General features: G+C 51.2%; 4 protein-coding genes across 4 annotated transcripts; 1 reads left to right on the top strand and 3 right to left on the bottom strand.

The window, feature by feature from the left end:
• Window positions 1–4,292: 4,292 nt before the first annotated feature.
• On the bottom strand, window positions 4,293–5,030 carry MIND_00279200 (uncharacterized protein; the record flags this gene model as incomplete). Its single annotated transcript, XM_037359664.1, has 1 exon — window positions 4,293–5,030. One exon carries the CDS (start codon window positions 5,028–5,030, stop codon window positions 4,293–4,295), a length of 738 nt encoding a protein of 245 aa, XP_037224759.1.
• A 5,178-nt stretch (window positions 5,031–10,208) lies between these two features.
• MIND_00279100 (Eukaryotic translation initiation factor 6) lies at window positions 10,209–11,043 on the bottom strand (the record flags this gene model as incomplete). Its single annotated transcript, XM_037359663.1, has 3 exons — window positions 10,209–10,279; window positions 10,330–10,803; window positions 10,851–11,043. The coding sequence occupies 3 exons, from the start codon at window positions 11,041–11,043 to the stop codon at window positions 10,209–10,211; spliced, it is 738 nt and encodes a 245-aa protein (XP_037224758.1).
• Window positions 11,044–12,702: 1,659 nt separating this feature from the next.
• Window positions 12,703–14,169, bottom strand: MIND_00279000 (F-box domain-containing protein; the record flags this gene model as incomplete). The annotated part of the gene is made up of 1 exon (XM_037359662.1): window positions 12,703–14,169. One exon carries the CDS (start codon window positions 14,167–14,169, stop codon window positions 12,703–12,705), a length of 1,467 nt encoding a protein of 488 aa, XP_037224757.1.
• A 1,605-nt stretch (window positions 14,170–15,774) lies between these two features.
• On the top strand, window positions 15,775–17,932 carry MIND_00278900 (Calcineurin responsive transcriptional factor; the record flags this gene model as incomplete). Its single annotated transcript, XM_037359661.1, has 3 exons — window positions 15,775–16,570; window positions 16,625–17,647; window positions 17,697–17,932. 3 exons carry the CDS (start codon window positions 15,775–15,777, stop codon window positions 17,930–17,932), a joined length of 2,055 nt encoding a protein of 684 aa, XP_037224756.1.
• Between the last annotated feature and the right edge of the window lie 9,228 nt (window positions 17,933–27,160).

Here is a 27,160-nt window from a genome sequence, read left to right as displayed (position 1 = left end):
GGAAAATGTTATTAATGTGGAACAATTTTGATTGCCATCAATATATCTGATGGTCACATAAAGCTACATCATTTCTGTCTAAAATAGGAAAGTTCATTCTCACAGCCCACCCAACATTTAACCAGGTCATCGGCCTGAAGAAAAGAAGTTAGCAGTACTATATATACTAATATCTTAGTCATAGACATTAAATTGATACATTAGTACCAATCTTTGATAATCATATCACAAGACTTTAGGCAAATTGGCTAGCAGTTGCTAGTAAGCTAGAGCTTGAAATTTAGGAAAGCTCTGCCCTAGCTACTGCTTGAGGCTTAGGCCAAATACTATGCCTATGGGTGTAGGAACATTGGTATATACCTTGTGTATCAACCCAAGAGAGGTCCAGCACTCTGTCAAGGTGCTGGAGGTCTCGAAAGTTTGAGATATCAAACAGCGCTTGGTAGGAAATCAAGGTGTATCCATTTTTGATTGACTGCCAAGAAGAGATACACTGCAGCTAATAAAAATCAAAGGTTACATCACCATCCTGGCCCGAGGCTCTGTTGATCTCCGGTTAGCTTCCAGTGTTTTCCTCTGCACTTCACCATTGCCAACCCTGCTTGCATGGCACTGCATGCTCTCGGTGTCTTTAGCATTGATCAAGGCAGCCCCGAGATGCCCGCCGGCGGCAAGTCGTCCCCAGCTATATCCAGCCGCATTTGGCACCTGTTCGGCACATTTTGCTGCTATTAGGCTGGTACCCTCACGCAAACTGGAGAGTGAAGGTGGTGATGTTTTGGATACAGCAAAGGTATATATAGTTATTGAAAGGGCACATTGGATTTATCTGATTATATTATAGTTTTGTACTTATGAATTGACCCCCATTGCCAGCACATTCAGTCACGTTGTTTATATCTCTTGCATGTCTTCAGGTCTGTGCCAAGTTCAGAATGGTCAGGGTGGGTAATGTGCTTGCATTTTTCCCAACCATGCCCCTTGCCTCTGCAGTTGAGCTCATGTCCACAACCAGCAAACACACAGGGCCTGCAGCGCCAAGGCTGACATTTTTGGGACCCGTAGTTGTCACATTTGGCTGCATTCACGCCTTTTTAGCCAGATGCGCCAGCTCCTCCCACTCGTACTCACCATCAAGTGCTGGCAGCTCTTTAAATGCCATGACCATTTGCTGCATATCAGGTGGGCATAAAGGCTCCTCAAGCTTGACAGGAGGTGGCTCAAGAGTGGGGATAGCAGTGATAGCAGGGATAAGAGTGTGTTGGATGGAAGTTCGTTTGTGCATGGCTGTCGGGTTAAATGAGAATGTGTTGTTGCTAATGTTGGCTGCTGGTATGAGTTGTCAGGGGAACCTCCCTTTCGGCCCCTCGGAGACGATTCCGATTCCGGTCCGACTCCGGCTCCGACTCCGGTGATCGCATCACCGCCTCCGTCAGGCGCATCGCCGCCCCCGCCTGGCGATCCCCCTGGGACCTGGCCTGCGACATGGCGCAGGCATACTGCACGGAGCAACGATCAGCCTTGGCGCGTCAAGAGCGCAGTATATAGTTCCGCTACCTAGCAGGCGGACCCTTAGAGTTTCTTCTCTTTGGATCCTCCCCTGCTAGGTCAGCCTCACTTGTATTTGCTTACTTCTATTCACTCTTTGGATCCTCCCCTGCTAGGACCTTGATCTCAGGCCTCCGGGGTTGCCCTTACATGAGTCCTGTAAAGTCTTGTGTATCTTGGAAATGTGTACAACTCACCATTGGCAGCAAAATCCACCTCACTCGTCTCATGCATGATTGCAGGAAGAATGGCGGCCTTCCTTGTAGGATCGCGGAGCAGGCCCCAAATGGGCTTCAGGGCAGTGACATTTTTGCCCATGTTGAGCGCTGCTCTAGTCGTCTTCCATTGAAGTGACTTCTTGTGGTGCCGTTCCAGCTGTTCCAGCAGCTTCACATAAAGATGCTTATCTGTGGCAAGCTTCAATGGTGACTGCACAGCAACTTGCCGATTTCAAAACTGAGCAAAGTCATCGTACTTGGTGACATTGTAGACATTGTCAGGAGAAGGGGTGGCATTGGTTGGGATAAAGGAAGCAATATTTGAGTTAAAGAACTTGAATTCACAGCATGTGTGGACAGGAACAACAGTAGTCATGAAGGGTTAGGAGTAGCACCTGGACTGCCACAAGACATATGATTGTCTCCTCTATGGCCAGGGACAAGGACAAGGGGAGCAGCAAAAGAGGTCAGGGTATATCATCACCTCTCAGTGGGGCCATGTATAGGCACAATAGTGTACCTATATACTCTACTAGATAAGGCTAGGGCTATGCCCCAGCTTTAAACTTGAATATTGCTTGAATAACATGAATTTCTAACGATAGAATGGCACACAAATGCCCAATGGCCTTCTTAAATATCTCTTGCTAGTATATGTTGAGTCAACCCAAGTCACTAACATTTGTGTAATTATTTCTCGATTTGTAGGCAATTTGAGAATATTTACTTGTAAATAACCTTAAGAATGACTTGTTCACCATACTGGGTGCAAGACATGACTTACAGCTTTGCGTCCCAATTAGGATTGGTCACATTTTACAGCTTTTCTTACCAATTTAGGACTTTAACAGCAGTGACCCCAGAAATGGAAGTGTGGAGCAAATCAATTGTTAAAGCCAATGCCAAACATGCACATATATTCACACGACATCTGCTTAATATAAGAGTAATTGCCTAGATCATATATTGTACCACTTCTCTCCATGCAAGGAGGCATCAACAACTCATTAGGCCCTGACAACTCAATTTGACTTCACAACCGGACTACAAGGGACTGCCTTACTGGACCCATTTGACTTGACTCCAACCTGGCTCACTTAACTTGTGGGCCCAATAAACCATCTGTTCTGTTCTAGGAGCATGTTTCAAGAAGAGCCTTGCATGGCCTGACCCAAAGCCTGGCAGCAGTTTCTGCATATACTATTACTTATTAGTCGAAGTCAATGAAGTGGCCCTGTTTTTGTACAACTATAAATACTGCTTCAGGGACTAGTTTTTGGGATGCTTACATTATAAATATCTGTCTATCATCTCTAGTCTAATCACATTTAGTATGACATGTCTCTAAATAGTGAAACCTAGTACTATAGATTGTTTGTTGCATGCACTAAAGAGACTACTTAACTACTTGATTAGTGGGTATATTATGGTTGATTAAATATTGAATATATTCATAATATTCTGAATATATTATGCTCTTACATAGTCGATCACTTGAAGATAATTATCTTTGAATATATATATTATATTATGTCACAACTATACTATATTATAGTCATATAATATTCAAATATAGTAAGATGGATGATCACAGCTATTTTCCCAGTCTATGCACTCACTAATACTTACCAATCTTAGTCTGATTTAGCATTACTTCTGATAAATGTCATATATTATCTATTATATATATAGTAAGTCTATAAAATAGGACACAACAGTGATTGCTTTGGGATGACTCTATTGAATATAGTGTAGGACCCCTGATCAAGTGTCTACTGGCCAATCTAATACTAGTGGTGATGCCCCTGATTATATTTTGAGAACCCTATAAGTCAAATATGTCAAATATATACAGAGATATGCATACTAGATTATAGTTGAATATATTCATAACATATCCATATTTTACAGCTGAGTATGATTATACTATACTAGTACTACAAACATATTAGTGTGTTGGAGCTCTGAATATGATATGCCTATAATATATCATAACCTCAGGATAATATTTGGCCAGCACTATATAACTTATTGCCCTCAGGCTTTGCTTACTACCAATGCCCTTTTATTTAAATTCCATTTTTCTATCTCTTTCTTGTTAATCATTCACTTCATGCCTTCTTTCTTACATTTGAGCTTCAGTAATCTTCTGCCTGGAAAAGTTTCTGGACATACACAAAGTCTTTCTTGGCCCAAAAACTCATTGAAATTTGAAAAACATCAAATATTCTAGTCCTGTCACGCAAGCATTTTTGAGGCCTCAAAAGTCTCTCTTTTTTCTGCAAAAAAGTTCAAGTTGGCCATCGGACACAGCTGCCAACAACCAATTGCAAAAAGAGTTTCAGCCTTTGTCGACTCTGTCATAGAAATAATGTGTCTATCAACACTGTCAGAGCAATCAGACAGTACAAGCTGAACGAGGGCTACGAGATTACACGTTAGAGCTGCTACTAGTACAGTATAGTTACATGGAACAACAAATGAGTGTGGTATGAGAAGAAATGTCTTGACTCGCGGGCGGAGAAGTTACATGAACGCCACCTCCGTCAGGCGTCTGCTCTCCGCATCCTCGATCTGGCTGGCCTGCGCCATGATGCTGCCGGGCGTGTGCATCGTGGGGTTGACCCCGACACGGAGCGCGTGCTGCGTGAAGCTAGAATACCTGCCGGCTACCGTTTTATGACTCCGTTCTCCATCGCGTCCGCTCGATCCGGTTTTCTCCCCGAAACCTTTCTCTAGAGTGGCCTTGAAAGCTGGTGGGTCATCTGAGGCATTCCACACGCTGACATTGCCGCCCCCACCGACGAACGATTGCGCGCTCAGTGTCATTGCCGAGCCAGAGTCTGAGTTGTTGCTCAACAGAGAAGGGGTGTCGCAGATGAATGATGCGCTGTCGCGTTCTGCACCTTCCTCCTGTTCCTCCACCAACGCATCCGCCTCCTCAAGCTGATCCAAAATAACCAACCCGGCGTGATTTTTGGCCTCCCACTGTTGTTTGATGCGGCTTGCCACTGTTGTACGATCTCTTGTGGTGCGCTCGCGAGTGCGGCCGTCTTTGTGTGCTTCTGGAACGCCCGATGGGAGAGGGGGGAGGAGACCGCATTCTCGCAACGCGGCATTTCGCGCTTGTTGAGCGGCTATCGTCGAAGCGGCATTATTGACGCTCGTGGATGTTGAGGCCACGCGAGAGCGAGAGCGGCCCGGGGATAGCTTTTGTGCGAGCTTTTGGAGAAGTGTGGGGGAACGGGGACGGCGACTGTCCATTCTATAGGAAGATCTCGTATCGTGAAGGTTGAATAGAAGGTTCGGAGCGGGTACGCACCATAAGTAGTACTTGAGCCAGCATAGAGTGGGGTCCAGGGTGGCGCGCCTTGGTGATGCCCCAGGCCTGAAACGTAAGCCTGTGCTTATTTGCAGGACCGGCGAGCTCGGGGAGGCTCGGGGTCAGAAACAGAGAGAAGAAGAAATATTCATTTGTCTTTGGGAGCTGGACCTGGGCGGAAGCCCCGGGCCAAGGCAGGGAGGGGGAGTGGTTTTCGTCCGATGTGATCAAGCCATGCCGGTCAAGCCCTGCCCTCCGATTCTTCATTGAATTACTTGCAAACGTGCGAAGCGACTTACTCACCAGCACAATGACAATGGTAGCAAGAGGTCGCAGCTTTGAAGCAAGCCCTAGCAGCCTGGCATGACTGAGTTGCCCCTGAACACGGCTTGTGAGACCCATATTCAAGCCGCAAATACGCAAAGCGGACTCATTCGTTGCCAGTCTGGGGAAGGATTCTACCGACAGTTTCAACGGGAAACGACCCCAAAGGACGTACCATTCGATGAAGTCTAAGTCCGCCGCGAGGCATTCCAGATGATGGTTGGGACTCGAAATCACTCGCGGTCCAGAAAACGTCCTGCTTGTCGTGGTAGTCAGTGGAACGTTGACGACGTTGGGTTGGTGCCATAACCAAAATGTGGAACGTCAGCATCAGCCGAATGCTTAGTCAGATCGACTCTTATGTAACTACAGTTAAGAGTTACCTCCACAAAGTTTGCATTCAATATCTGTGGTCCTGTTCTCATGACATACAACATTGCGGGCCCATTGAAGGCTTGTCTCCCATTCCTTTTTTCGCGCTCCCACGGTCCCCCGAATCAACCACATGTGCCAACAAACACGAACTCAGGCTCCAACGCACCCATTCTTTGCGGACGAGCTTCTGTGCGAAATATTCTCCCGCTTTCTCAGCGCCCGTCCCCCGCCATGGCACAAGCCTTCCGACGATCCAAGTCCCATTGCAAACTTCACGCTACGGCAGGTGTGCATTGACAAGCGCTGGGACGACGTCGTAACAAGCTCTCCCCAGCTTTGGAGTCATGTCTCGTACACAATTTGGTCAAGAAAAAGCATGACTTACTCTGAAGCCGTTGTCGCGAAGCGAATGCGCTTGCAGATCGCACGGTCCAAAGACGCGCCATTAGCGCTACACATCCAATCCCCCTCCCTCGAGAATGGCATTATAGATGTTGCGCTCAGCGCGGCTGTGCGCGTCATAACTGCCCAGTTTTATGTGTCGGAGGAGCAGCTCACACACATCCTTCGCCTGGCTCGAGACTTTTCGCGGCTAAGGCATCTCTTGATCGCAATTGGCTATTTCGAGGAAGATTGGACGTCGATGTCCGTACCATGGGGCGATACAGACTGGAGCACACCTCAAGAAGTGGCAGCATTCTTTGCGGCCCTTGGTTCTCTCACTCATTTGTCGCTTATGGCCGCTGACCGGATCGTCCGCCTCCCGACCATATCCGTATCTGTATGGAAGAAGCTGCAAAAGTGCACTCTATGGGGCTTCCCAGCGGATGCAATTTTGCATATTCTGCCCTCATTTTCTCCTGAATCCAGCCTCCACCTCTGCGCCTCCGTCGGGAGGTCTTCTAACGCCAAAATAACCGGTGGAGACATAACTCCTTGTAGCCTCAATTCTTTGACATTGCAGGATTGCGACGCCGACTTCATGTCCCAAATCCTCAATCACACAAACGCTCCGCTTTTACAACGTCTGGCGGTCGGGCATGTCCGTCGAGAAACCACTATAACGACGTTATTGGAGTCTATCAGCTTAATGCTCAGCCGCTCATCGGCCCGGCTCACACATTTCTCCATTCTCCTCCCATTCCGAAATGTCCTCGGTGATGCACAAGCAGCCTCGCTCATCACATCACTGCTGCTCACAATGCTCAACTCTAACCCATTTTCCCGCATCGAAGAACTGGAGCTCGGGCTCATGAAGATGCTCTCCCCGGTCAACCAGCTCGACTTCACGGCCACAATAGCGCTCGTGCAAGGCCTGACCCTTCCGGCACTCCCGAGACTCCGTTGTTTGACGCTAAAGGACTATCCACTTCAAGATCGCGACTGCGACGAGCGCCTTTTGAGGATTGCGGAAGGCCGTGGGTCGATTCTCAACCGCATATCGCTGAAAGAGCCATCTATTTCTCGTGAAACTGTTGAAAAGCTGAGTCGGCAGGGCATCGCAGTGGTGCAGAAGGGGATTAATCGGACACCAGACTGGTATTCGGATGACTATTGAATATGTTCAAGTTGCAACATAGCATAGACCTACTAGTAAAGCAATGCAGGAATACTAGTACCAATTTCAAAGGTGGTTTATTCTTGAACGATGGCTCTTTCAGAATTGAAAGGTATGCTTTAGCTTTATTGATCCACTTGTGCATCGGCTTGGTTGGCTTCCGGGGTGGCGGCGGAGACAGAGGGGGTATGGAAGGTGTCGGGACTGGAGTCGACGCGTCGTTCGCAGGCTGCGGAGATGGGTTGGACGCGGAGGAAGAAAAGAGTGGTGGGCGGAGGTTACGCGGCTCGGAGCCGGGCCGGGCTAGCTGCGCCAGCCCTCTTGCAGAGCGCTCACCCCAAAAAATAATAACACTTGTCACATCACTTTGATTTGGGTCAAAAATCATTACATATTTAGTCTAAAACTATGCTCTCGGATCTGGCTGCTCTGCAACGAGGGATGGGTATGAGCCTGCCCTAACTTAGGGTGCTGTAAGTAATTCCCCAGCCAATACTTACAGGTGTTTCTAACAGTTTTTAAAAACAGGGGTGTTTATAAACAGTTTTTAAAACAAGGGGAGATTACTTAATATACCTCAGTATCTATATGATTATTCAGTAGTACTGCTTCTATAATCTGCTACTACCCTATCACTACTGTACTATTTTAATCAATTCGTCACCTGCCAACCTGCGTGACATGTGCGACGAACTTAAACTTTCGTCAGGCCTTCCCCATTAGGGAATGTCGGCGCCGGAGGCGCCGGATCGGACGGAAAATTACCATATATGGACCAATTTGGGGCCAATTTCTGCCGGATATGCGTGACTGACGAAAAATTTTCGTCGGCTTGAGCCCTGTGTGACGCGTGACTGACGAACTGATTAAAATACTACAGTAAACTACCCCTTAATAGGAACAGCATTTTCAACATCAGCAACTAGGTATTCAGAAGGAAATTACTATATTTGGCAGTGTTGATTGTGTGACTGATGTGATATTGTGTCACACCTGGCTGTTTATAAACACCTCCCAGCCCCAGGAATTAAAGACTAACACTGTTTTTAAAAACGTGTTTCTAACTGGTTTATAAACCAGATCAACTTACAGCACCCTACCCTAACTCACCCGATATGAGCATCATAGAGAATCTTTGGGATCATTTAGACTGCAAGGTGCGTGCTCGCGAGGTCCTCCCCAAGAATTTGGACGAGTTATGGCTGGCTTTGGAGGAGGAGTGGGGGAAGATCGACCAGGTGCTCATCGACAAGCTGTACAATAGCATGCCTAACCGGGTGCATGAATTGATGAAGAACAAGGGATGGGCAACCCACTACTAGCATCTGGTTTGTTTTCCGCTTCGAGTCTCACTTTCTCTAGCTCATTCGGAACCAATTTCTAGAATTTGTCCAAAAATGGAAATTTAATTGGATCACACTTTGTCACCTTTTTGATTATTTCTCTGTCATAGCTGAAGCTCTGCTTTTAAATTTCATACAGTATATACTGACCTATTTCAATCAATTCTGCGGGTCACGGTCACATCAGATTTTTTGGCCGAAAAATTTCGGCCGGTCACGGGTCACAGCCAATTCTTTTGGTCCCAAACCCGTCCCGATTTGGAGAAATCTCAAATTTCCTATTTAGGTAAGAGGTCACACAAAATTTGGCCTGCGGCCGAATTGAACCTTTCGGCCAAACGATCACGGGTCACAGGCCCGCTGAATTGAACGAAATGGGACAGTACTAGGTACTATAGCCTCCAAATCCCATATCTAATCTCATGGTGCAGTTGCGTCGTTGTGGAGCAACATGTCATGCAAAACTGTCACACGGCTGATCCAATTGTTTTTCTGAGTCAGTGTATCACTGATCTGTCAAGACCCTTCCAACAATCACCTTGGGGACAAGGCCTGTGGGCTTTCTGCACTTTACATCAGAAGTTATGGATGACCAGTATATAGTTGGTGCCCGAGCAGGCAGACCCTCAGAGTTTCTTCTCTTTGCCTGCTAGGACTCTCATCAGAGCCTCTAGGGTTGCCCATACAGCATTAAACTAACTTGTATAGTAATATGCTTGCTTTTACTGCCACTCTTACTCTTGCTATTAGTACTTAGTAGTATCTGTATGCCCTCAGAGATTGCAAGGCCACAGAGATATCTCACACTAGGAAATAAGTATACACCTTAGCAAAGAACAAAGAGTGGTCACATGGAACCACCATAGTATTTTTACTCAAATACTAATTTTGGTGTGATAACAACCAAATTGTCAATTTGAATTATATCCTACTTAGGCAACTCTTAGTGCTAGAGGTGCCCAGAAATTACCAATTTAGAATGTTTTGTTGTCTAAAATACAAATATATATTTAGTATTCAAGTTGGCAGTGTGACATGCAACCTAAGTAAAATACTATAGTATAACTGGAAGATCTCCTTTATACAAGACTTAGAGAGCATTTTGGGTGGGTTGTCATGCTATAATATCATATGATATTACTACCATTACTACCAAAGTGTCTACTAATAAAACCAAAGTTGAAATTCTTGCACTGTATTATATAACATATCATAAGAGGATTATGTTATAATTATAATATATGTAATGCTTCACAATATTCTTATGATATTATATTATAGATATATCTTGCTGCTCATTACATTATCCTGCATAATATTATACAACCAGAGGCAAGAGGTATAAGAGTGAAGTCAGCTGCGAGTCAGCTGGAGGCCGTCACTCCAAAAAAAGATGCTAAAAAGTATTCCAACTTCGGGAAGCCTTCACTCGCAAACAAAAAGCACTTTGAAGATTGTACAAGCCTGGATAGCGATACAAGTGGGATGCAAAAGAAGACAACCAGTCAGAAACAGCCGCACTATGCCCAATTGTCGATGAGCGCATCCCGCATCTCGCCGATGATTTTGGTCGAGTCTTGACCTTGCAGTTCTGTGATAGGTCAGTTGGGCGAGGGAGCAGCACGGCGCTGGGAGACATACTGAATGTGGCCTCGATGACGCTGATTTCCGTGGCGGTCGTCTCGAGACCGGTGAATGCACACCAGTCGTTCACGACGAGCCCCGCGCCGATGACGTCCGAGCCGCGGTTGACGGTGCCGGCGACGAGCGGGACCTGGAGCAGGCTGCTGAGCTCGTCCTGGTCCTGCACGCTTGTTTTGGGGTGGACGAGCCCGCCCTGGTTCGTTATCGCGCAGTAGCTGCCCACGAGCACGTTGTCCGCGACGGTCTGGCGGAAGACCTCGACCTTGAGGACGTCCGCGATGATCTCCTCGGTCTCGCGGTCGATGTCGGGGTGCACGAGCGCCACGTGGTCGTTGCAGGCGATCACATTGCCCAGCGCGGACAGCCGCTCCTCGACCCGCTGGATGGCCACCGCGTCGGGCAGGGAGTTGCGCAGATGCTGCAGCTCCTGGTCGGTCGTGGTGGACGGAACAAGGAGGCCGTGGCGATTGCCTAGAAACACAGTTGGAGAGAGCGAAGATTTGGCCTTGAGCACTCACCGGCTGTCAGGCGGCCCACGATTCGCGTTCCACCGATGCTCGTGTGGACGATGGGGACGACATCGCCGAGCTCGCTCTCGAAGGCGGAGTAGAAGTTGGTGCTGCCCTGGATGGCAACGAGGCAGTAGGCGTTGGTGAGTTTGGAGAACACGCCGATATCGCTGTGGTTTTCGAATTGGATACGGGTCGCCATGGGGGGTGGGGCGGCGGCGGGGAGAAGAGAGATAGCGACGATGTAGGCTCGGAGTGGGGACGCCCTGGGGCTGCTGCGTCGAGAGGCTGAGGAGCGCTCTTAAATTTTCGGTGGTGAAAGGCAGAGTCAGGCCGGTTCCGGTGCAAACGGCGGTGCAAATTACCCGATTTAGCCCGATCAAGATATTCCGTCTTTAATCACGCGTTTTAGGCCGTGTTATGTCGGGATAAAATTTGATTTTGTCCGTGCGCAATATCGGAACCGGCACCACCTTCATTGAGTCAACTGACATTACCTGCCGCCGATTCGAAGTATACGTACGCATAGGAATTCAACCGGATGCTTAGGTTCATATACTTGTGCAGATAAGAATAAGTTATAGCCAACTTGAACGCAACGTGAAGTTTGAACGTTGACGTTCTACGATAAGTACTTGATGTCAATGGTGCTAACTTGAAGTAGTAAGTAAGTAAGTAATTATAAATGTAGATAAACAATCCTGGTACGCTACTTATAGGTATTATTATATCAACAATAGTCAACTCGAGTTGGTCGAATATGATGATTGGATAGTGGGTGGGGGCCGCCGAGAGACGGCCGTTCATGTGTTTCAACTCCAGCGCTTGCAATGTGGAAGCACTCTGACGAAGAAGTCGCAGTTCCTCGGCGAGAGTTGCAGTCCGAGATAACGTGGAGTCGCCGAGGTCCAAAGAAAGCGAAGTTATTTGATGCCATGGAAAGCTCGGGCTGCTGAAGTGCCGGTAAAGCACCTGGAAGGAAAACCCTTTGGAGCCATGGGAATATCCCACATGTCGCAGTCTGGGCGGGGGCTGGCCCGGGACGTCCGATCGGAAGACGCCGAGAACGGCGCAGTCGTGCGGACCTGGCAAATCGTCGGCCCATCCGTTATGCGTAATTTTCAGCACCTCAAGCCAGGGGGCTTGCGATGGAGCTTGGGTTATGGCATGGTGAAGCTTTTGCATTTCGGCGTGTGCCAGAGAAAGTTCGGCGGTCTCCCACTGATGAATGGCGCCAAACAAGACGTCCACGATCACTTCGCGTTGCTGGAAGTAGCTATACAGAGCGTGGTCGCTCCGAAATTCGGGGGGAGTACCGCGAATATCTTGGAGCACTTTCCAATCCTCTTCTGATGGCACCACAAGAGCGATGCGAAGACCGGCAGCAGCAGAGCGCGCGAGCTGAAGCTCGAGTGCTTTTCGCAAACCATTTGAGGGGAAGCTGGAATCGTGGCAGATACGAATGCTTCTCCAGAGCAACGGCGCCGAAAGAACGAACGAGCGCCAGGAAACAGAGACTTGGGACAGTATCCCGGGTGAAGTTATATGAGGGTGCCAATACGACGCCGACTCCACAACCTCGCCCAATATTCGATGAATGAGTTCGCAGGGAAGTCGACCGAATCCCATAGGGGCACTCCCAAGCATTTGTGCCATTTCATTGGCGGCCGAGTTGGTTTCGGATGGTTTAGTCCACACGCCTTGGAGTGCAATGCATGTACTTGTGCGATGCGTTCCGCGATAAGAGCCGATAATTACAGCTGAGAGCGATGAGGTTGAAGAGAAAAAGTCAGGCGGTCACGCGGTCACAATTGAGTCACGGCGCCAATATAGGTACTTACCCTAAACGAGCGGTAGTTCATTATATGGTTACATATAGCAGAAATCCAAAGCCTTCGTTCCTCAATTCATCGTCTAAATTGTAGGGGAGGCCAGATCCATAGAATTTGACCCTTCGCAAGCCCTTGTTGACCCGGCTTCGCACCAGGCTAACGAATGCTTCCGTACTACTGAGGCCTATTTTCTCAAAGCCAGCCAGCTCGAGATGTTGGAGTTGTGGAACAAGCGGATGGAATTTCGAACTTGAAGGGACTTGGTGATTCGAGTCACTACCGGCCTCACTGGGTTCTTGCCGAGCGGCCCGAGCCTCTGGTTGCAGCGCCAGTGCGGTAACAACCTCTACTGGCAAGTAGTTATACAAGTTTTCCACGACGAGCTTCTGCAGCGCTGGTATCCCGGCGAGAATTTCGAGTAAAGAAGCGGGTGACATTTTGACGCCGTGCAAACGGAGTTGTACCAGTTGTGGCGCATGCGAGACAAATGCCATAATGTCGGCACTTGTCGTGTCTCTCGGAATACCGGAACTGTCCGAGAGCTCGAAGCTCTCCAGCCTCGGCGCGCGGATGTAGCGCAAAATACTGTCGTTGCCGTTGCTGAAAGTCAGTGATCGGAGCTGGTCAAATATGAGGTCGTCCAAGTTCTCGGTGGATATATCGTCCAGGTCATGAAGTTGGTATTCGGCCAAATTGAGGGCTTGAAGCGCGGGACCGGCCGGTCGGAGGAGCTCGAGTCCGCGGGCAACTGTTGCTGTCGACGCCAGAACGGTGCGCAGGGAAAGCGAGGTGATTTGTGCCCAAGGAAAGCTTGGGCTACGTAGATGTTGGAGAAGAAGGTTGAATGAAAAGCCACGATAGCCGCCGGAGTACCCGACGTGGCGGAGATTGGGAGGGGCATTGTGGTTGGATTGGAAGATACTCAGGATGTCGAGCTCGCGCTCGCTCGCCGTCCACTTGTTGTGTGTGAGCTTCAATACTCGAAGAAGTGGAAATGGGTCGTCGGAAGGAAGATTGTGAAGGATGCGCATTTCGTTTTCTGCCACGGAAAGATCAGCTGTCTCCCAACGATGCGTTGCTGCAAACAAGGCGTTGACGATGACTGCTCGTTGGGCCCTGCGCCTGGCATCAAAGTCCTCGTCGTACGGCGAGCTGAAGGAAACATGCAATGGGGCCCCCACAGCGCGGTCCAGTTGTAGTTTGAGTACCCTCCGCAGTCTTGCAACGGGAACGGAGTCGTATGGGGCGAAGCTGTGGCGGATGTGGAGGCTTCGCCAGAGTAAAGGTGTGGAAAGGGCCACGTCACGCCACGCCCCGCAAACTCGAGCCAACGTCCATTGTGGGTCGGACCTGGGGTTCCACCAAGATAACTTCAGGTCAACATTGAGCCTCCCTTCCACCACTTCGAGGAATATCTGAGCGATAAGTTCTGTGGGGAGTGCTCCGATGTGTGGCTGACCCGCGATTGGTATTTCTTCGCTTAAGCTTTCCTCCATTCGTCCGCTGCCAGCCTCAGGCTGTGCTTTGAAGTTTGGGTATGGATGCTAGTCCCAGTGAATGTACTTGGGGCATGGGTAAACACTAAGCTTCACGTTCGATGAGTGGCTGCGGAACATACCGAGTATCCTCAGGCTTGAACCCTCGAAAAAAAACCTAGGAAGCGCCAGAAATTTCGTAGTAGTCCAAGTACTTCAAATCGTTGCCTGGATGGTTAAGGGAAAATTGGACTAGTCGACTAGTCACAGCAATGAGTTCCTAGCTGGTTTCCGGTCTCAGCGCTCAGCATGCACTTCGGAGGAAGATAGTAGTAGTAAGTAGTGCTGTGAGAACTTGTGAAGCTGTCACCGTGACTCGGTACCTGATGCGCGGATCTGAATTCTGGATCGACCATGTAGTTTGCTCTCAACAAGAGCTTTCAACTTCGTTTCGACTCTCCTCGGACTCTACCGAGCGAGGATCCACGTAGTTACTATTCAAGTAGGACATATAACTATAAATCACACCTCGGACGCCTGAATCCAAGGGCCGGTTGAACGGTCTTCCAAGAACTGTTGCTCGGCAACCTTAAGGCTCGTTTGAACGACCTCGATTAATAAACAGGATGTCTCTATTGCCAAGGATCGGAGTCTAAAGTCTAGGGCAGACTGCCAAGTCGGTACATCAAGTTGACATCAAGTATGTACCAGCCTGAGCATACGCAGTAAGTGGAATTCAAGTTGAAGGGACCAAACACTCGTTGCATTCAAGGCGACTGGAGACGTCGCGGCCTGCTTCTTCGGGTCACCAATGTAGGGAACAGTCGTATGATTTGCGGGATCCGTTCGGCGTTTGCCCCGTCTTAATCATGTCGATGTCATCATCTATGCTTCGTGTTTGATAGATGGACGACCCAAGGACGACCCGACACCTCAGTAAGACTCAAGACAAGATTACTAGATGCTAGCCTTCGTCCAGTAATCCTCTAGCTGCTAAAGAGTGACGGCGCCAACGCCGAAGTTCGACGTCAAGATCGCTTTGTAAAGCGCTGATGCGATTGGACCTAAGATTACCGCAGTGGTTCCGAATCGTCCGCAGTCAAAAGTCACTGGTTTGAGCTATTTGTATTGTTCATATACTTCCGTGATGCCAACCAACCAGGCAGAGACAATCCAGATCCAGGGGAACTATCGTCGCGGTGTCTAAGAAACCACAAGAAAAACAGGTTCAGATCGAGACGAGACGATGGTATGTCTGGTTGAGGTCATGATGCGGATACAAACAAAACCGTTCGTATTCGACGGGAAAGAAGCTAGCACTGCCATTCAGTTATCAGTCACCGCCTCACCATTATCGCAGTTGAGACGCTGTGTCGGGGCAGTGTTTGAGGGTGCAAGTTTTGTTCGCTCGACGAACGGACGAAAGAAACTTGAGAGAAGAGACTTAGAAAGTTAGAGACGGGTGTATGGTTACCGCGACGGGGAGCAATCAGGGCCGTGATGATTGTTGCCTTATAAAGTATCGTGACTAGCTTGTGTGACACGGACCTGCACGACTTGCCCTCTCCCACAACAAGACACCGCCGCATCCTTTGACGACGTGCGGCGCACTGCCCCCATCCCTTCATGGAACATCAAGACCAAGACTATATAGGCGAAGTTGAACTTCAAGCACCCTCTCCCGACCAGTACCACATCTCCCTCGACCCCGACTCATTCAATCTGGGTAGCCCACCCTTCCCCCACACGCCCTCTTACAACGGGTCATACCACAACTCACCTTACTCAAACCATTCGGAGCTGTCGTTCAACGGAGAACAGGAGTCGTTTGGTCTTTTCGAGGACGAGCATTCAGACGCCCGTGTCCGCGATTACGATCCATCGGAATTCGACGGGCCACAATCCTCCTCCCTGCTTATGTTCAATGACAACGAGTACATGCCCGGCCCATACGATCCTTCCCAAATATCTTCTGTCCCTGTAGGGCTAGGGCCCGACCTACGGCATGGCTCATTCGACCCCAGCTCACCTTCGAGTAACGGTGGAGATAGTGGAGAAGAGGGCCATTTACGAAGCAGGGCTTCTTCTGTGTCTTCCAACCATCTTTCACCTTCACCACGAATGGATTTCGCGCAGTCATTCGAGAACATGACGGTCAAATCTCCTAATTGGAATACCGACCCTCTTCCCCGCGAGCCTCCCGGTTCTCCAGGTCTACAGAAGCCGCAATCACCTCCACGACTCGTTATGCCTCCCGATGTTACTGGACCTCCCCCCACCTTTGCACCCCCCATTATTAATGCACCAGAAGGCGATGGATTAGGACCCCAACTACACATTGTGCCTGCCACACCTGTGAGTGGTGGAGCTGGGGTCGCAACCGCTGTGCCGTTTCAGAGCAATCTAGAGACTCTACATCAGGGTGAGTAAAGCTCTCCGTTATCTCCGAGAATCCAAATTTAGCTCCTTGTTCTAGGAACTGCGTTGTCCACCTCCTCCTCATCTCAACCGTGGAAGTCTGCTCAGCAGGACGACCGTCCCAACAATTCCCAACCCTACCTTTTCCCGACCGACCTACCACCGCGATCACGTAGCCAGTCAAACCCGTCCCTCGAACCGCCAACATGGGACACGGGCAATTTCATCAATCAGATGGGCAACATAGGGTCGGCGCTCGATGAGGGAACTGTTTCGATGAACGATGTAGTCCCATCCTCCCGCCACCATGGCTTCGAGAATGGCGGTAGCCCCCATCGCGCGTCGTTTGGCAACCAACCACCTCCACTCAGTCACTTCAGCTTCGGACCTCCCAGCTCGACCAACAATTTCTTATCGCCAGATGCCGGCGTCAATCTTCGACGAACCAAGTCTGACACTGGGCGGCCTAGTCATGTTAGACAGTCCCGTTCAGAAGATCTTCGTGCTGGTTCCTCGCTCTTTCCGCCCGATGGCGCCGACTTTTTACGGGGCTCCAACTCGTTTTTATCTCCAATCGAGCCCCTTCCCTCAATTCGCGGGCGAAACCTTCACCAGCGTAGTGCATCAGGTGGTTCGATTCGAGGCAGCGAGCGAGCTAGTGGACTGTGGAGCGGCAATTCTTCTGCCCGACCAAGTCCGTATCCTAGCCCACACGCTTCCCCAAATCCTCACTATAGCGATCTACCCCCCGATGTCGAAGTCCCGATGGTTGTTTCCAAGCCTAATGTGACTACTGTGCGGACAAGCAAAGCATCTCATAATCGGCGGAAGCAAGAAGCAACGTTCTTGTGCCCTGTCCCCGGCTGCGGTAGCACATTCACGCGAAGCTTCAATCTCAAGGGTCATATCCGCAGTCACAATGAGGAGAAGCCGTTCTTGTGCAAATGGCCCGGGTGTGGAAAGGGCTTTGCACGCCAACACGACTGCAAACGACACGAGCAGCTGCACACGAATTATCGTCCGTTCACCTGCGATGGATGCAACAAACAGTTTGCGAGGATGGATGCGCTTAACAGGCATTGTGCGTGTTCTTTTTGTCCTTCTTATCTCAACTAATTTTCTATTATCAGTGCGCTCGGATGGTGGCGCAGACTGCCAACGCGCACTGGAAGCTAATGGTCGGCTTCCCAACGACTTTGGCCAAGTACCTCAAGGAGGCGGCTTGATGCTTGACGGTGGCCCGCGGCAGCGATCGTACAGCACAGGCAGCTACCCAGGCTCCCCAGACCCTACACAACAACCGCCTGTAAGACTAATGGCGAAGTCGGAGGATCCATGGGCCAACATGAATGGGGTTGCGTTGTAACCCTCCCACTCTCTCTTTACTCGCTCTCCATCGCTTTCGTTTGGTCGCTTGTCGCTCGTTTCTGCCGTCGACGGACTTAAATTTTGTTGTATCATATTCCCTCGCTATGGATACGAATACTGATGCCCCCCTTATACGCTACCACCCATTTGAATCGCCCCCGTTTACTTGCTTCGTTCTTGTGTTACTATCTATTTACTGTAGCATTTCGTTCCTTGTTTTATTATTACTTCGGTACAAGCACAAATGCACAGATCTGTTTCTGGCCTTCAGTGGGTTGCGGGCGGGTGTCCGGAGGTTGCTTGCTATCTCCGGGGGAGGGTGAGAAGAAGAAGTAGGTGCTTCTCCCGCCTTGGAGTATATATCTGATTGGGATGAGAGCCATTGATAACATGCACGATCAATGTTTCACTTGCGAAGTGTGTTGATAGTTGGGAGTTGGGAGGCTCAGATTGGTCGCCCTGTTAGCTCGGATGCTGCGACAAAAATTAGCAGCCATATTATAATCACATCTTTTGAACACCGCCGCCGCACCTTGCTGCGTTTGGCGCAGGAGAGCTCATACAGAACAATTAATTGCAAATAACCCATTCAAGTTTTGAATAACATTTTTCGTACCTAGATGCTGAGTTCTGCAAAACGGCAACGGCAAGACTTGTTTGCCTGTTCACAACGGGGGGAGGCTCTAGGTGCACGTAGCTTATACAAGATGCCTGTGTAAGGTGTACGTAGCCTGCTGTTCCAGGTTGGGACTGTCAGCGTCGGGCTCGGGCCGTATCGGGGCGTTGGGGGGTCCGACTTCGAAGGGGTCTGAGGAGCACGAGAGATGGGTATTCGCCCGGAGAATAGACGATATTAGCCTAGCGACTACATCTTGTAAGTACGACTTTTATACGCTACGGTATTAGGGATGGATCGGATGGGCGCCAGGTCCCAGGGCGGATCGGATGGGCACTGCGTAGGGCTGTAGGGGTGAACGGAAGGGGTTGGAAGAATGAGGGGGCGTCCAGGAGGACGGCGGTATACGGGCCCATGCGGGCCCGTTCGGGCCCGTGCGGCCTTATGGCCCGGACGGCCCGACCCGAACCGTGACATCACCCCCTCCGTTGTGGGCGGCGTCTCGACGCCCTATGGGTCCGCGTCCCCTGGTCTTGCTTTCGGATTTTCCATCGGCCGTTTACGAGTTCTTCGCGGGGCGCGAACGGGTTGAGAGTATAGAAGTCCTCGAGTGCCTCTTCTGCGCCCTCCAGTTTGTCCCGCAATTCCCACGTCCACTCTTCCCGAGGGTAGCCTTTCCACTGAATTAAGTACCTCAGGCGGTGTCGACCTTGCTTGCGTACGAGGGAAATGGCCTCGACTTCGTAGTGAGGCTCGCCGTCCCGCATTTCTGCCGGGGTGGTGGGGCGGCCCGTTGATGATCGGCTACTGGGGCGTTCCAGGGTCGTAATAGCGCCGTGTGGAATACGGGGCTTACGCGCCAGGTTGGGGGTAGCACCAGTTCGTAGGATGTTTTACCCACTTTGCGCTTGACTTCGAACGGCCCGAACCTCTTGTCGTCCAGTTTTTTTGAGGGTCGATCGCTGGTCAAATTCGTGCCCTGGAGGTAAACTTTGTCCCCTTCGGCGTAATTCGGGTCCGGAGAGTGTTTTCGATCGTAGTATTTCTTCATCGTTTCCTGGGCTTCTTTCATAGCTTCGGCCGCATCGGCCCGGGCTTCCTTCATTCGCTCGGCAAACACTGTAGCGGCCTCGGTCGGGGACGTCTTGCGGGGCTTCGGACCCCTTTCTCGGGTGGAATCCCAGTGTGAGGAAGAAGGGCGAGAATCCCGTTGAAGAGTTAACCTTGTCATTAAACGCGAATTCCGCTAGGGAAAGCCAGTCGGACCAGTCACTCTGCTGGAAGTTGCAGAATGTTTGAAGGTATTGCTCGACCTCCATATTCGTACGCTCCGTTTGCCCGTCCGTCTGTGGGTGATACGCCGATGAAGATCGGACCTTGATTCCCAGCAATTTTGCTCAAGTCGCTCATGAAATGCCCGATGAATTGCTGGCCCCGGTCGCTAGTTACTTCCTCTGGGAATCCGTAATCCTTCCAGACGTGATCGCGATATAGCCGAGCGACTCCTTCCCCGGAGATGTTTCCCGTGCATGGGAGTACGCGTATCCCTTTACCCAGTCGATCGACGATTACGAGAATTGCGTTGTACCCAGAGGATTTGGGTAGTTGAACGATCAGATCGATTGATATGCGCTGCCATACCCGAGTCGGCACGCTATTCGGGACCAAGGTCCCTACGGGGCGTCTCGGGAATATCTTCGTTCGTTAGCACAACGGGCAGGCCCGTACGTATGCCTGGCAATCGGCTTGAATAGACGGCCACCAGTAGTTGCGGGTCGTCAGCTCGAGGGTTCGATGCCACCCCGGGTGTCCCACGATAGGGATGTCATGGTGTTGCCGTAGCACCCGATGCTGCAGTCCCATAGCCGGGGGTACGTATACCAGTCCGTTCCGAGTCTTGAAGCCGTCATGCTGTTCCCAGCCTTCCGGTTCCCCGTCTTCCCCGAGTTTGAGGACCTTTTCCTCAGTGGCCGATTCGGCCCGCCGGATTGAGTCTATTAGCCCGTCGCCCTCCGTATGCTCCAGTGTCAGCATAGCGCGGATCGCGTGTTCCTTGAATAGCCCCGCCGGGAGTAGGACGATGTCCTGGTTATCCTCCTTCCCGTTGTCGTACCCGTTTCGTCGGGATAACGCGTCGGCCCGCCGGTTCGTTTTCCCCGGTTTATGTAACAAGGAGAAGTGATACTCGCTCAGTTCGAGAGACCATCGTGCCTGCCGCCGGTTCAGTTTCTTAGCCGCCATGAAGTACTCCAGATTCTTGTGGTCGGTCCAGATTTCGAACGGCTTATCTCCCCCGTTCTGGAGATAATGTCGCCACTCGGTGAGGGCCCGCATGATAGCGAGCATTTCTTTGTCGTGAATGTCGTAGTTGCGCTCGGTGTCGTTCATGGCCCGGGAGAGGAATGCGATCGGCACCCACTTCCCCTCCTGTTCTTGCGAAAGGACGGCCCCGGTGGCGAAATCGGAAGAGTCCGCTTCGACCCGCCATGCCCCGTGATCCGTAGGGAAGTGTAGTACGGGTTCATCAGTGACCCGGTCTATCAAGGTCTGAAAGGCCTCCTCTTCTTCTGGTCCCCATTTCCATGGGCTGTCCTTTCGGGTCAGCCGGGTCAGTGGAGCCGTAGTGGTAATATATAGCCAAATAATGGTAGGTGCAGTTAGGGAAACGGTTGCCTGGGAGGGTAGCTGCACCTGGCGCCCTACCTGTACCTAACTCGCTAGGCTAATGTTCTCTGGCCCTCTGACCGGCAGGCCGGCAGTCTGGCAGGGTCCTTGATACCCGATCAATGGTTCTGGGTATCACTCCATCAATTGTCGGCCATCTATCCGTTGGCTCCGAACCAGCGGGGATCGACATTGCGCCGATCGACATGGCCACGATCAGCGACCACTGCCCCATCAATTCCCTCGATATCACAGGTGTTATCTTATCATAGGTATTCGCAATGCTACATACATACTCTCTGGGTTTACTTACTGTCTATTTGCTACAGTTAACTTCAACTTCCTATTGAGTACCTTCTACAAGCTAATTTTGTGCTTATCTAATTCCTTTTTCTCTCTGTCTCTTTCTCGTTTTTTTTTTCACCAAGTCCGCAGGTCACGTGACCTTCGTACATCGTCGGCCCAAGGCCTCACGCGCTTGCAAAGGCAGGCAAAGTCAATTTTCTACGATAAGTAAAGGTAACAAAGGTGGTGCTACACTACATAGACCACATGTATCAAAATATCGTATGTGTCCATTCGTCAACGCTGCGCAATTCAATCCACCTCCATGTCGAGCTCCGTGCCAGACCACTGGGAGGCCCGCTGTTCGATTTCGTCGAGCATGCCGTTCATAACCCATTGGAGGTCGGCCATCGCGTCGTCTAGGTCGGTCGAACGCCATGTACCCTCTTCCTTCTCCTTCAACGACCACCAGTACAGCGTAGCCATGACGCTCAAGAGGCCATTCACCCCCGGGACAAAAAGCTCCCACGACTGAGTGCTTTGACGAATCGTACGTGCGGGGCGGCCATTGTTGACTTCTCGCCAGTACGGTTGGTTAGCCGCCCACCAAGCCCACCAGTCCTCCCTGTACTTGCTCAGGTTGGCGATTTTGCAGTGGCTTCCCGTAACGCGGCGGTATTTGGTCCAGGCACCCACTTGTTTTGGTCGAGATTCAGTCGACATACGGGCCGACCCATTTGCCCATCCAAGCGAACGTTCCACGGAGAACAAAGTCTCCCACAACTTCCCATATTCCTGCCCAATGTCAGACGCCGTCAGGTCTTCGAATGGAGCCCGCAACCAAGCAGGCGCGTCCTTCGGCAGTTGAATCTTTGCTCCTGCAACGGCAGTTGTGGAAGCGGTTGGTCCGTTTGCAAGGGTGGAGGGGCCTTCTTCGGTGTTTGGGCTCACAGGGGTGGAGGTGAGATTGGGGGAACCTCCTTCAACGTCTGGGTCCGCGTTGTTGTGGTCCGAATTGCCTCCCAAGATCACGGGAGTCGGGGAAGAACGACTTCCTTCAAGGTTAGGGCCTGGCGTTGCCGCTCTCATGACCCCAGTACCAGTAGTCGTAGTCGATTCGGTGGGAGGCTCAGTGATAACGCTGATTGTTGTGGCGGCGGCAGTCGCTAGCGTTTCCCCGCTGACGACGGCCAAGGGCGCAGCCGACGGACTAGTTTGTGCGCCGGAAGGCCCACCTCCAGCATCATCAGGCATGGCAGCCTTCTTCTTCGAGCGAAGCTCACGTGTCGAGGGCTGGGGGGCGGAGGCGTTGCGAGGCTTCTTCTTCGGCCGTGGCGACTCATCTTCATCGTCATCGTCATTGCCCAAGTTCAAATCAACGCCCTTGAAAATGGCGTCCCTTATGGCCTTATTACGAGCGATGTTGGCCTCTCGGAAGTCGTTGTATGCCCGACGTCGTTCACGGTCCTCGTCCTCGTTTTCTTCCTCGTCTCCACTCGCTTCACCATCTTTCTCATCTCCACTTCCACTCTCGTCACCATCTTTTTCCTCTCCACTCTCTTCGCCATCATTCTCGTCGTCACTGTCATCACCATCGTCAGTCCCATCCTCCTCGCCTCCAATTGATTGGTCGTCATCGGTATCCAGCGCAGCCTTTCGCTTTCGTTTCTTCGATGTTTTGGAGGGCCCGGCTTTGTCTGTCTCTAAGGGCATTTGAAGAAGAGTCGGGTCATTCGTTGGGTCATTAATTGCGGCCCCACCCTTCGATGGTGTGGCTTTGGCTGCCCTACGTTCTTCTGCACCTGGTTGTTTAACTGTATCAGTCTACGACACGCTTCAAATTTCAATCGACTCACTGTAACAAGTATCGGCAAATTTCGTAAAGGCGCCCAGCCAATGCTCGTTGTAACCCTCATACCAGTTGGGGAATGAGACCGGTGCTACCGCCCGGTTTCGACCGACTGACATGCTGTTACGATATGTAAGATTCCAAGCAAGACCAGGGCAGATTCGAATTTGCTTACCTGAAGGCACGAACCGCCGTCATAAGCGGGGCATCAGGCCCGCCCCGACAAGTGTAAATTTGCATTGGGATATTTCTTCGATTGTTTCTAAAACCGGCTGCAGCACCACAGGAAGCATATCAATCGCTCTTTTTGTCACTCGTAAGCAAGAATGTTTGTCGAAGAAAGAAAATAGGCTCACGTTTGGATTGACTCAGGCGTTCCCTTCTTCCATTTCGCGAGGTCGGCCTTGTAGGTGGCCAGCGCTGCCGCCTTGTCGGCATTGGCCCGTCGCTCCATGTCTTTCCTCAGAGTCTTGTCGGACTTGACCAGGCGAGCAGCGATTTTGGCCCCCATCTCTCTTGGCGCAGGAGCATTCCGCTCTTGAAGCGTAGCGTTCGGAGGCAGAGAGCGAGAGCCCCATTCTTCGGCAAGCACTGGCGCGATATGACTGTCCCAGCATTCGTGCATGAGTTGCTGATGAGCCGACCGAGCTTTAGAAGGAGGGGTCAGGCCGGACAACTTGGCGGTGATATACGCCTTGCAGTCGACGTTTTTCGTCTTAGTCGAAGTGCTGGCGGCATTGTCGGAGCGTTGTGCGCGGGTCTTGAACCAGTTTTCAATGTTCTAGTTGTATCATCAGACCAGGGACTATTTATTTGACTCGACGACAACTTACCGTGCCGATTGTGCGGATTCGTTCGTCCATATCGCGCCTGGCGCGAGCAACAGCGTCGGGATCTATTTCGGTCCCGTCTTCATTCGGGACAATCGCAGGCGTATACACAGGGGGGGCGAGTCGATTATATGCAGGGAGTGGCAGTTGGGCTCCTCCCAGTCCTCCAACTCCCATCCAATTTTCGCAAAGAACTCGTTTTTGACGTCGGCGAAAAACTTTGTGACAGCCTCTTTTCCTTTACGCTTGGCCTCCCAGAATACGGGCAGGTTGGGTTTAAGAATCTCGTCTTCGCGCACGCCGCGAGCCCAGCCCCGCCTGTTACTGGCCAGGGCATCCTTTTTCGACATGCGCGGGCTTTTGTTTGGCAGGCCGGCTCGAAGAGACAACTGCTGAGCCCCTGGAGCCGCGATAGTCAGCCACAACCGCCGGTTCCAGTCGGTGAGACTCACGCAAGAGCATCGTTCATATCTTTGGCGACAGTTTCGTTGGCGGCTGTCGCCGACTCCACCCTGTTCACCAACCAAATCAACACTTGCGAACGTCAAGACATATTGCCACTCACGTCGTATGCGTCGAGACAGAAGGCCCAGCTATGGGCGACTTCCCCTTCCTGTTCTTCCCCTTCGACTTCTGTTGTTTGGACATTTTGGCGTGAGATGGACGACAAAACGAAGCCACGTCACACGACCACAGCTTCTTTGACCGCATCAAATCAAAATCAAGCGATCTGCGCCACCAACCCCTCTCCTTAAATTCCACCCACATCGGACCTCGACCTACCACCCACCCATAACGTTCAATGGTATCGCTTCCTCTGCGTTTCGCCACATCACTGACACACAATTCCTTACCAAGGTCTCCTTCAATTTTGCTTACTTTCCCGTCGATGGACAGCGCCGTCTTCGCCGCATCAACCCGAGCACTGCCCCCCATTCCGTTGACGCCAACGCGTCAATCTTATCCTCCCTCTTCACGCGCTCCGCTCTCGGCTGTACTCTCTGCGACAACCCTTACATCATCTGGGGCGCGCCAGATGCCCAGTTGGACGGGTTCATGATCATCCGGCCATGTTTCTGTAACCGGACCGACAAGTCAGACACTGACTTTTACCACAACGAAAGCGCGCGGGCCATCCTTCCTCCTGGTTATACTACCGTCGCAGGTCCATTGGTGGTCGTCAAACTCCCTGCAGTCCAGGATACTGCCATTTCGCCCTCGACACTCCCCCTCGTATCTATGGAGAGGGCGGATCTGGCCGTTGTCGACGCGATCTTGGCACGGTTCCTCATGTCCCCTTGTTCATATCATCGGGCCGCTAACGATGACTGCAGATGGATCCGGTCTCTGTTCCAAAGTCGTCATTTGCCCCCGAACTCATTCAATCTCCCTCCAGCAGTACGGTCATGCGATCTTTTTGCGCTTGCTTCTCACGAATTCTGCAGCTAAGTTATCGGGATCCCCGCGGCCCGGCAGTAGACTTCTTGTATTCATTTTTTTTTTCAATACATTTCCCATCGCTCGCACTCCCCTATTCCACGTTGGCATCGCTCGCTCGTTGCTGCCGAGCCCTGCGCCATGCCATCCTTGTCCGAAGTTCCGCCCTTGTGACCAATTGCACCCGTCCATTGGCCCCCATCTCGTCCAAAGCTTCGTCGCTGCCAAGATAATTCAAAAATCATGAGGGGCTCATCAACGTGAAACTGACGTGTTGCCATAAACCTTGCCGGTGCGGTCGTTGAATGCATACAGCGTCTCTCGTCGTGAGCGGGCTGTAGATGCGGATAGCTCGGATTCTGAGCTCACCGACCTTGACATCGACGGCGATGGCGACGGCGATGGCGACGGCGATGGCGACGGCGAACGGGTGGCTGACTGACTGCTTGGCTGTTTCGTGACAGGTCTTGCGCGTGCGGTGGAGATCGACGTGGAAGGGCCGCGTGCGGTGGAGATCGACGTGGAAGGGCTTGGGCGGTCGTGTGATATTACTTTCGGCTTCCGACCCGGGACAACAGCGAAATCTGAGATGTCCAACATGTAGCGACCACCTGGAGGACAATCAGACACTGCTCGATCAGGAATTGGTGGGATGGGTCGGTGATTTCCGGTGGAGTCGTCGTAATGGTCCAACACGCAAAGCAGATCCCACTGCTTTAGGGCGCCCTGCCAGCGTTGATGCGCCGTGATGTCGTCCAGTGGGATGCGTCTTGCTGTGGCAGCGTCCTCCGCATACCGCCTAGCGAGGGGAATAATTAGCATGGCAACTGCGCGTCAGGCCGCCAACAAACCGACCTTAAGGTGAAGACACCGGTATTGGGCACCAACCAGTAGAGCTTGTCTCCCTGGTCATGTGTGTCGGTGAACCCAACGAAATTCCGTCCAGGGATGAACGGCGGCTTGCAGGTTGTGTGGGCATTTGCGGCCATTGTCGAGGAATAAAAGAGGGCAGCAAGTGTTAGCTACCGGTACAGCCAGCTATCTTAAATCCGTCGCCATATCAATGCCGGTGACAGGCAGATCGCCTGTGGCTAAAAATTGTCGCATGGCGGGAACTTGGCGTGAAGAAGGCCCCGTGGCCAAGTGCAATCGGCACAGAAACTGGGCCTTAATGACCCAATTCTAGATTGCTAATCAGTCCAGGATCTGAAGGACGAAGTCGACGCGATATTCACCACTGCGACTACTTCGCACTCCCCGGGAATGGGCAGCTCGCCGTCAATCCGAAGCAAGTGAGCAACACAGAAAACTGTAGCCCCAGCCTCAAGCGCCATGACTGGCTCTGTGGCCGGACGGTCAAGCCAATTGAAGTGCGGCTGAGAGTTACAGGCGTGCGTCATCTGTAAAACTACCTGAGAACAGTCTATGAAGTGAGAAATTGAACGACCCACCATGCTCGTATGAGGGGTAACATGTACATAGAGCGCCGGATGCTCCCCAGCCCGATTGAAATTAACCCAAGGACTGAGGGGTTTAGGATACTTG

This window comes from Mycena indigotica (assembly GCF_014461135.1).
Source record: "Mycena indigotica strain 171206Taipei chromosome Unknown Mind.scaff0002, whole genome shotgun sequence".
NCBI lineage: Eukaryota > Fungi > Basidiomycota > Agaricomycetes > Agaricales > Mycenaceae > Mycena > Mycena indigotica.
Note: the sequence above shows the minus strand (reverse complement) of the source record. Positions and strands in the feature narration are given on the sequence as shown.